This window comes from Mercurialis annua, linkage group LG3 (assembly GCF_937616625.2).
Source record: "Mercurialis annua linkage group LG3, ddMerAnnu1.2, whole genome shotgun sequence".
NCBI classification, from domain to species: domain Eukaryota; kingdom Viridiplantae; phylum Streptophyta; class Magnoliopsida; order Malpighiales; family Euphorbiaceae; genus Mercurialis; species Mercurialis annua.
In genome coordinates, this window is record NC_065572.1 from 74365129 (window position 1) to 74376020 (window position 10892).

Below are 10892 nucleotides of genomic sequence, written 5' to 3' on the forward strand. Positions count from 1 at the left end.
ATCATATGACAAATTAATAATGATACATAAATTATAATGAATGTAATAATAAGGTTAATTTGTGTACAAATTGGCTGATATATTTAAATTTAGGGAGCAAATTAACATTTACCTTGAATTTGGTCCCACAAAATAACTTTCATTAATGTTGAAAAGGGGATTATTTGTGTTGATTAGATAGAGAGTTGATTTTGTTTTTCGGATTTTGAATATATAATGAGGTCATAGATATAAATGATAAGTCTATTCTTTGTTCTGTAGTAGTAAGATTTACCTCAGAATTGACTTTATATATTTAATGAACTTATTGGCTTCTGTTCGGCTAGATTGACTTTAAAATGTAGTATTAAAACCATATCTTGCACTGCCATTTTCTCCCTTCAAACCCTTTTCCATTCTTTCACTCATCTTTAAAAGAAAAACACAAACACTTTACATTTACCTATCAAATATCAATTCTTTGCCCATCAAGATGGATACTGAAAACGTTATTTTTTCTGTTCTCTTTCTTTTATTCTCCTTGCAAATCGTAGCAAGCCAAAAGCAATGCCTTAACTCTGCCTGTGGACGCAATGAACCAGTGATTCGATTCCCTTTCAGGATTGAAAATCGACAGTTTAAGTCATGTGGATATTCCGGTTTCAATTTATCCTGTGATATCAACACAAACCACACTTTACTAAACCTACCTTACTCAGGAATGTTTACAGTTCAAGCAATAGACTATGCTAGTCAAGAATTATGGATTAATGATCCCAATTACTGCTTGCCTGAACGGATTCTTTCTCTTAATCTCTCAAGTTCCCCATTTGTTGGTCTTTTTTATCAGAATTTCACTTTCTTTAATTGTTCATCAGATAATTACACCAACTTTCAGCTAAACCCGATTGCTTGTTTAAGTAGTTTGACTCATACAGTATTTGCAACATCTTCCTTAAGCATTGGTAATCACTTATCAGGATTATCAAGCTGCCAGCAGTTTGCAACAAAGGGCGTCCCCGTAGAGTGGCCGTTTTATGGGCAAATGTTGTCTTCGGACCTAAGCGGGGATCTCAGACTGACTTGGGCTGTACCCAGGTGTGCGAAGTGTGAGGAACATGGCGGACGGTGCGGGCCTAGGAGCAATACTTCAGGCGTAATTGTTTGTTCTAATGCTAAACTTCGTGGTAATTTCGCTCACTCTTCCTCTCACTGTCAGCTAGCTTGCTGTTTACATGTTTTACAAAGCCTTATAATATTATTTTAGCAATTTTTAATAGACGGAACAAAAGCGTTCTATAGTTTTAACTTCAACAGGCCAAACATTTAATCCTTTAAGAGATAATTTTTGTTTCTAACTAATTGTGTGTTCTGTTTGTTTTTTAGTGGCGTAATTTCAGTATTCTGAAAAGAACATACTTATAATCAAAAACAGCGAAAGTAAAATCTTCTGATAAACTAAGACATTTGCTTGATGCTTGAATCCAGTGCTAAAATGGTAAAACTTAGGGTTTGATTTTGGTTATGTGAACATTCTTGATACTGCATTTTGAATAAGAAAAAAATTATGCTTACTTTGATTAGGTCAATTTAATTACCTTATACACAATATCTTTTATATTGAAAATGATATAAAATAAGATAATATCCATTTATGTTTTGACATCAAATGTTTAAAGAGAGAAGTACAAATTAAAATGTTTCAGATGACATTATAGCTAGAATTAGTCCAAACTTTTAATTTGTTTTATTATAATAAACAAAGCAGTGAAGAATGTATTAACATTATTTATATATGAATAATGGTGTAGATATGTTAAAGATATTGCAGGTAGAATTGACTTCAAACATCAGATAATATTTACATTTATAGTGTGTGGCTAACAAAAAATCTGATCATTCAAAATAAACTTTTTGTTTTAATAACTTATTAGTAGCTTGAGATCTTATATTGCTGACTAGGGATGGCAATGGGAAGGGGATTCCCCGTTCCCCGTGGGGACCCGCCCCTAATGGGCGGGAAATTTCCACCAATTACCCCCATGGGTACTGGGATGGGGGAAAATCATTCCCCAACCACGGGAATGGGAAGAGGACGGGGAGTATAGTCCCCACCCCATGGGGATCCCCATCCCCGTCCTCATGGAGACCCGATTTATATTTATGCATATTTATATTATATTAGTATAAGTTTTAGTATGTTATTTACAATTTTAAATAATTTAATTTAATTTTTTTTATTAATTTCAATTTAGTTATAAATATATAATATTATAAAAGATAATAGTATTTTCTATAATTAGTTTTCTTTAAATATCTTATGAAATTATTTATAAATTATATTTAATTGTACGGGGAACGGGGATCCCCATGGGGATGGGGAATCCATGGGTATGGGGACGGGGATATTTAAACCCCATTAATTAAATGGGGACGGGGATGGGGATTCCCCATAGACACGGGGATGGGGATAGGGATGACTTCCCCGTCCCCACCCCGCCCCATTGCCATTCTTATTGCTGACAACTTTCGGTATTAATTTATCTTTACACAAACTCAATCAAATGATGATATAAATATTTTTGCTAGATAAGAACCCTTGGGAAATAGAGTTGACTTTGACTTATTCCTCACATAAAGTGCGATTAAAACCTTTCAAGGATGTAATCATGGCTCTGTTTTTTTTTTTGGGTTGACTTTAACATTTATATTCTTTTTGTTAGCTCCAACTGCATACTGGTTTACATATCCACCTCTAACTGTGTCAAGCAGATACATTTCTGGTCCGCTATAGAGACCTAAGATATGTACATGTCCCTTACTCTGTATAGTCAATGATTCAAATCGTGTTATGTTGTACAAAAGCTTGTCGGAGTCTTACGTTTCAGCATTTCTTTTCTGTTTCAGAAAACTCTTTTAAAACTCCGAAACTTTAAAACTTATTTGTAAAGAATATTGTTTCACTATATTTTGTTTCAGTCTTTTTCCGATTCAGTGTTTCTAGATTTCATATTTTGAAAACTGAACTAAAATGATATATATTTGGTGTCAGGAATTCCGAAGAGTGCTCGTTACGTCATAACAATAGGGGCAGGAATACCGGTGGTGTTATGTGTGCTAGGTCTGGTTTGTTTTCTATGTAGCAGAGCAAGGTACTATACAAGGAGAAGGAATCATCTATTCCCAGAACTAAATTTCGCAGTTAACCCTCAGCCTGCAATCCCTACAGGCCTGGACGGACAAACATTAGAATCGTATCCGAAAATAGTACTCGGAGAAAGCCGAAGATTGCCTAAACCCGACGACGTTACATGCTCAATCTGCTTGTCTGAATACAAACCTAGAGACACGCTAAAGACCATTCCTGAATGTCAGCATTGCTTCCATGCTGATTGTATTGATGAATGGCTTAAGCTGAATGCTTCTTGTCCCATTTGTCGAAAATCACCGGACCGCTTCGTACCACCGGTTTAATGTTTTTGACTTTTTTTTTATCTCTTCAGATAAAAATTTGTATATATAGCTTTTGTAAGGGTAATAACTCCAAATTGTAATTGTTTAGTCTCTTGAAGAAGAGAATCAAAATTCAAAGAGAATAACACTTTTTGGATTTAATGGTGTACAATTAGGGCTGGGCCTGGCCTGGCCTAGGTCAAATCAGAAATAGTTTTATTGTTTTGGTTGAGAATCGGAAATTATGTTGTGGCTTGGATGGATTTGACTGGTCTGCCACCATTGGTTACTTGGTCTAATTGATTGGGTTGACTGACTTGTAACTGAAAACAGCTGATCACCAAAAATAATTAATTCATGATTGGGATAACTCGAACATTTTCTTTGGGGTGAATTAATGGTTGTCTTTTATGAGTCATGAAGTTCGTAGATAATGGGGGTCTCGAAACCTTTTCTTTGATTTTTCATAAGAAGTGTCGCTACAATTCTTTAGGGAAATTACGTGGAAGATCAGCAGCTTGACTTTCACATCGACTTATATCAGTTATCAGTGCCAAAAAATCTCAATAAGAAATATATGTTTTTAAAAAAGATCGATTGATCACATACGAAAGAATAACCAACAAAATAAATTAGCCGCTGCTTGGAGCGTGCACAACGAAAATCTATCATATTGTAAGAGTATTAACGACAAAACACATTTTTGTTGCTACATTTGTTATGTAGTCAATCAACAAAGGGGAAGATTGATTTCTCTTAAAAGGCATAAAATAGGAGTTCCTGACTAGTTGAACAAATACATATTCGACTAACAAATTAAAATATAATCTGAGAGAGTGAATGATAGCTATAACGATCAAACGAACAATAGTCTATGGACTCGTAACTAATTATTACACAAATCAGACAATCACAAAATAAGTTGCTGCAACATTAGACAAATTGTAGTGTTTATTCTAGTTCTTGGATCACTTCTAACTCCTGATGCCGTCGTTTTCCAGGCACTGCAAGATTAATTTTGGAACCTGTAGAGCCAAATGGATTTGGAGGAACTGTTAAATTTTCTCCTCCTTCCAACATCTGAACCACAAATTGTATTGATGGACGATCAACAGGATGCCACTGAATGCACCAGAGTCCGACAATCGCAAGTTTCTTGGCAATTTCTGCATCCTCCTCTTCTTCTATATGTAGCCTCAGGTCTTCTCCTTGCTCAAGCAGATTATAGATCCATTCCGGAAAATAAACCTGACAACCATTCTCCGGAGTAAAATCAGCGTTTTTCCTTCCTCCAACCATTTCAAGTATTACCATTCCAAAGCTATAAACATCCGATTTATGGGATACATTTCCAAAGTTCCTGGAGAACACTTCAGGTGCAATGTAGCCCATTGTACCCCTAGCAGCTGTCATGGAAACAGCGCTCCGATCCTTGGAGTACAATTTGGCCATACCAAAATCTGAAATCTTAGGATTCAAGTTGTCGTCAAGCAGAATATTATGCGGTTTGATATCGAAATGAAGGATCCTCTGATCGCAGCCCTGATGAAGATACTCTATTCCTTTTGCCACGCCGACAGCAATATCTTGCAGCTTTTTCCAACCAAGAAAATGAGTCCTTGTGTCTGCTGCTGAAGAAATGTATTTCTGGAGCGAGTTCTTCGGTAAATACTCGTAAACTAGAGCCCGTCTAAATCCATCAGCGCAATAACCAACCAACCGAACTATATTAACATGGTGGATTGTACCCATGGTAGCCACTTCATTGATAAACTCATCCCCTTTTCCTATTGAATTGTTAAGAACCTTAATAGCTACTGATATTTCATTGGATAATTTACCTTTGTATACACTTCCATAAGTCCCTTGACCCAATTGCTCCGTAAATTCATCTGTAATTCTCTTTATATCAGCATACGAATATCGTGCGGGCTTGAGTGCTTTATAATCTTCTAAAAAAATTTTGATTCTTTTTTGATTCTCTCTTTCTGGTTTATCAAATCTATAAAATCGGAACAGCACCATTACACCTGCAAGAAGCAAAATTGCACCCAAGAGTGCACCTGCAGGATAGTTGAATTCAACTATTTTCACATTTTTCTCTCATGTAATGGAAAGTTGAAGTCAAGAAACTTACTTGAGACCTCGAGCTCTAGTGATAATACATCTATATAGCCAATAAATTAATAATAAGTTAAGCAATTCAAAATTGGGATAGCTACTATATTGTGTTGAAGTTAGGTCAAAAACACTGTTTCATTTATCTAATACCTAACTGTCGATGCAGAGAAAAAACAGTAATTTTTATATAACCTCAGGAGTGTGAGTAATTATCACTTGAAAATTTAATGATCAATGTGTCTGAGTTCAGGATCCAATACCTTCATGCTGTATGAGATCGTTTAAGCACTCAGTTTCAGTTTCAGTTTTAGATCGCGAACTAGTTTTCTTCAACCTGCAAAATTTTTCTTGTGCTTCACAGCTCGTGCAATCGGGTAAAAACCAACTTAAGATAATCTTTCTTTTTGGAAAGAGCATATCCCGTGGGACTGAAGAAACACTGAAAAGCTTGGTGCAAGATATCAGGGACGGAAATTCGCTCATTGATATATCAGAATCGGAAGTAATAATGCCGTAGTCAGGGGAATTATTGAGGCAGGACGACAACTCATATTCTTTTGACCAGGAAAAAAATTCTTTTCTGGAACAATTGAATACTGCAAAGTTAGATAAGTAGTCAAATGAATACCCGAACTCAAATGGAGAGGCGGATAAATTAAGATTTCTAAGAAGCTTTGAGAGGCAGCTAGTAGGATCATATACGCGGAGGTTTTGTGATTTGTAATCAATGTTGGAGATGAAGAGCTTCACTGAAACTGGCAATTCAAGAACTAATTGTTTTGTGGTGGTGCAGGAAACATCAAAACCAGAATAGCCACATTCAGGCTTGTGGATTCCTTTCAGACGGAAAGGAAATCTGATGGGTGGTCCATGCGGATTGCATTTCAATTCGGGGCACTCTGCTGTGCCTCCGCAAAGAATTGGTACCATCGCCAAAAAAAAGACGCAGTAACAAGTAGAAATCATATATCTATTTAACAAGCAACTGTATTTTGGGAAGTTGAAAGAACTCTACTTAAGCTATATACTTTGAGAAGATGAAAGAACTTTACTTAAGCTATTTATTTTGAGAAGATGAAGGAACTTTTCTAGTAGCCCCACTAAATAGTTCCTCATCTAAGTTTATAAATGCAAATACACCACATTAAGAACATGAAAGAAGACTTTGAATAGTATGCACATTGAAGTCAATGGAAGTGGACCATCCACTCTTGTGTCTCTTTTATCTTTTGCATCAATTGAAAAACTAATTAATACCATCGGCCATAACCAATTTCCAGACATCACACTTCTTCGCCTTTGCCATGTTGAGTGTCGTCTCTGCAAGTTATGCAATCCTTACCATTGTCTTGCTGTTTTCTGCAACTTGCTGCAGGTCTAAACCTACAAAAAACAAATATCTCTGTAGTACCCCTCTTTCCTGCGGAATCATTAAAAACATTTCCTACCCTTTTGGATTAGAAGGGGGTCCAGAAAATTGCGGTGACCCTAACTATCTTCTGGCTTGTGAGAACAATAACACAATATTGCACTTGGATTCTGGAAAATTATTGGTGAAGGAAATCAATCATTATAGTCAGACTATCCGCGTCGTAGATGCTGGTTTGCTGACGAAGAATTGCTCTTCCCTTCCTCTTTATTCCCTTCAGTACTTTTTCTCTGATCATTACTCTCGTTTTACGCAAGAAAGTGTTGTATTTCTGAGTTGTAAGAATCCAGTTAGTTCCTCTCGCTATGTTGAGAGAGCTCCTTGTGTCAGTGGAGTTTATAGTTCAAAGAAGTTCTCATCTACTTCTTCCGAAGAGAATTTATACTCATATGTTATGTTTGGACCAAATCTGAAAATTTCAGAGATTCAAGATATGTGCAGGGTAGACTTTGTAACAACGGTTTCTTCAATAAAGTGCGAGATGAGCAACTGTTCATATTTGGATATTTATAAGGCAATGATTAACGGCTTTGAGCTCTCTTGGCCATACATCTATTGCAAAGAGTGCATCAGACAAGGAGCCTGCAAGTTTAATGATGATTATTCCAAGATTTTGGGCTGCTCCTCAAACGCTTACATTAGCAATCTAAGTAGGAATAGTTTCAACTTAGTCCTTTAATATATATAATTGTTCATCTTTTTGTAGGTAATTTTCATCCAAAGTCCCTAAACTTTCATCTCTTTTCCACTAAAGTCCTTTAATTTCAATTTGCAAAAATAAAATCAACAACTTTGAAATAGCATAATGAAAAAAGTATCCATTTTGCAGTTTCTCTGTTAAAAAATGTTGACTTAAAACGCCTACGCAACTGATTTGGCAAATGAAAATTACTAATTCAAAAAAGTACACATAAACAACACTTTAACAATATTTGATAAAAGATAGTATTATATCTGTGGCACTGGCGCGTGTACCTTTTTATATGTGTGGCTTCCATTTCTTAAATTAGTTACATTGTAAATTGTAAAGGTCAACAAAAGGACTTTGATGAAAATCTAGTAACATTTAGAGAATGGGGTGAAAATTACCCTTTCAATATACATTGTTTTATCGACTAGCTAACATGTATTGTTTTATATGCAGCAATAACACTTCTTGGGATATCCGGCTGTAAGTATTTTTCTATAACTTTTACATTGCTTTACTATTTTATGATGTGGTATTTGTTTTACCTTATTCTTTCTTTTTCCTACTGTTGCAGTTCTTTATCATCTGTCATTGGCAGCAGGTAAGACAATCTATCCCTTTCTTCAAAGAATTAACTAACTAATATTTAATGGCATTGCAGTATATGATTTTATTTATCTTTAAGTAAGAGCTCAAAAAGCTTGGATCTATCTCACTTGCTGCATTTGGCTCTGTAGTATCAAGATGTTTCCTCGGCGCGCCTTTTTTCCTGTGCTTCTTAGTCTATAAATGGCGTAGAAGACATCTATCAATGTATGACAAAGTTGAAGATTTCCTACGAAGTAACAACAATCTCATGCCTATCATGTACTCTTACGGGGAGATTAAGAAGATGACTAGAGGCTTCAAGGATAAACTAGGTGAAGGAGGCTACGGTTCAGTTTACAAAGGAAAACTTTCAAGTGGCAGAGCTGTGGCTATAAAGTTATTAAGCAAGCCTAAGGGCAATGGCCAAGATTTTATCAATGAGATTGCTACAATCGGAAGAATTCATCATGTCAATGTGGTGCAACTCATTGGTTTTTGTGCTGAGAGATCAAAGCGTGCGCTTGTATACGATTTCATGCCGAATGGATCTCTTGAGAAATACATTTTTTCACAAAATGAAGGAGAAGATCCATTGAGTTGCGAAAAGATGTACAAGATTTGTCTCGGCATAGCTCGTGGAATCGAATATCTTCACAGAGGTTGTGATATGCAGATCTTGCATTTTGACATCAAGCCTCATAATATTCTTCTAGATGAAAATTTTGGTTCCAAAGTCTCAGATTTTGGACTTGCAAAACTGTATCCAACTGAAGACAGTATAGTGTCTCTAACAGCACCTAGAGGAACAATGGGTTACATGGCTCCAGAATTGTTCTACAAGAACATTGGAGGAATATCTTATAAAGCAGATGTCTATAGTTTTGGGATGTTGTTGATGGAAATGGCAGGTAGAAGGAAGAATCTAAATGCATTTGCAGAGCATTCAAGCCAAATTTACTTACCAACATGGGCTTACGAGCAATTCAATAAAGGTAAAGACATAGAAATCGAAAATGCAGGAGAGGAGGAGAGAAAACTTACAAAGAAGATGATGATAGTCGCGTTGTGGTGCATACAGATGAAGCCCGATAACCGTCCCTCCATGAACAGAGTTGTGGAGATGCTCGAAGGAGAAGTCGAATCTCTGCAGATGCCTCCAAAGCCTTTTCTATCTCCACAGTAGCTGAGTCAGCTGGAAGCTGGAGTCAACAAGAAAACACCCGTAGGCAGTAGCAATGCCGAGCGAGTGCTAATACGACAGATTCTGCAGCTTCAACCTGAAAAATGTAACATCACAGGAATGGCACTATATTTAGGGCAAGTAAGAATATAATTAGTATGTTGTCTGCATCTAATAATACATGAATCCTCTCATATTAGACACATTCAAATCAAAATTAAAATAGTGATTCTGAAGCTAGGTTTTCATCATTGAAATACTTAAGATTGTATTAGACTAAACATTATGCAGGGTTCAGCTGATTAACACAAAATCGCTTAAGCCATACAGAAAAAAGCTTGCATATATAAAAGAAGAAAAAGTCGTACCTGATTTTCGATTGGGCAAGTTCTGTAAACATGTATTTCACAGGATTGACAGTTTGGTTCAGACTATTTTAACCTAATCAGAACTGTGATAGAATTTGGTAGCTCAAGTGGTATCTTTGCAACATAATTCAAACCAATCATCATAGCCGCACTGTTTGAGTTGCTTTTCTTTGAGACTGAACGGGAATCGGATAAAAAGACCGCCGCCACATATTTCCGGTGTGCAGTCATCGGCGTCTAGTGCCTGAACTGCCAGGCCGGGACTAGAATGAACAAGAAAAAGAGGATAATTGTTACTCAACTTTCAATTTTTTTCATTTCAGTATTTTGTTTTTACATAAAAACTTACCATATATGTATAAGTTTGCCTAAAATTTCATAGTATCAAATTAAAAATATATATGTTTGATAAATTTTGAAAGTAAAACTAGCAAAATCAAGATGCCACGTTTTAAATTTCGGCTGCCATCTAAATACTTTTGACCGGAAAAATAAAAATTAAAAAAAAATGAAAATTCAATAATAAAAAATAAAAAAAAATAAAATTTAGTGACTGCAATAAAAAAAATAAAAATTCAGTGACTATAAAATTTAATTAACTTGAAAAAGAGAATTTTTTATTAATTAATAAAAAATTCTGAAATACTTAAAAATTAATTAAAATTATACTCCCACTGATCCATAATATTTGCCGCATTCAGTCATTTTACATAGATTACGAAACTAATAAATATGTCTTGATTTGTATATACTTTTACTAAATTAACAAATTAATTATCATTAATTTTATATATTTGACGAGTCCTTTTAACCTTATCAAATTATTTATTGGTAGGAATAAATTTGAAAAAATAGGAATTAATGTTTTTTTGAAATGCTAATGTTCAAAATTCAAATATCATTGATCAAAAGAAATTTTCAAATACGACAAATATTATAGAAATTACGCTTTTCATTGGTGGACGATCATTAGTTAGCATTGCATTGAATGCACCAAACCAACAATAGTAAGTTTCCTTGCAATACTGAAAATAGTTTGCAAAGCTGTTCTAGCCATTGCAATTAAATTTATGGAACACTCATCTA

General features: G+C 35.2%; 3 protein-coding genes across 4 annotated transcripts; 2 read left to right on the plus strand and 1 right to left on the minus strand.

Annotated features, from left to right (window-relative positions):
• The first annotated feature begins 42 nt into the window (after window positions 1-42).
• On the plus strand, window positions 43-3674 carry LOC126671952 (putative RING-H2 finger protein ATL21A). The gene is made up of 2 exons (XM_050365796.2): window positions 43-1166; window positions 3032-3674. Exons 1-2 carry the CDS (start codon window positions 473-475, stop codon window positions 3451-3453), a joined length of 1116 nt encoding a protein of 371 aa, XP_050221753.1. The 5' UTR covers window positions 43-472; the 3' UTR covers window positions 3454-3674.
• Window positions 3675-4178: 504 nt separating this feature from the next.
• LOC126671948 (rust resistance kinase Lr10-like) lies at window positions 4179-6519 on the minus strand. 2 transcript variants are annotated; one of them, XM_050365790.2, is made up of 3 exons: window positions 5814-6519; window positions 5570-5599; window positions 4179-5495 (listed from the first exon to the last, which is right to left on the minus strand). In XM_050365790.2, exons 1-3 carry the CDS (start codon window positions 6517-6519, stop codon window positions 4384-4386), a joined length of 1848 nt encoding a protein of 615 aa, XP_050221747.1. In that variant the 3' UTR covers window positions 4179-4383. The 2 variants fall into 2 exon arrangements, with proteins under 2 accessions (XP_050221747.1, XP_050221748.1); XM_050365791.2 differs by lacking the exon at window positions 5570-5599.
• Window positions 6520-6857: 338 nt separating this feature from the next.
• Window positions 6858-9441, plus strand: LOC126671947 (rust resistance kinase Lr10-like). Its single transcript, XM_050365789.2, has 4 exons — window positions 6858-7632; window positions 8127-8153; window positions 8245-8271; window positions 8408-9441. The coding sequence occupies exons 1-4, from the start codon at window positions 6858-6860 to the stop codon at window positions 9439-9441; spliced, it is 1863 nt and encodes a 620-aa protein (XP_050221746.1).
• The last annotated feature ends 1451 nt before the right edge of the window (window positions 9442-10892 follow it).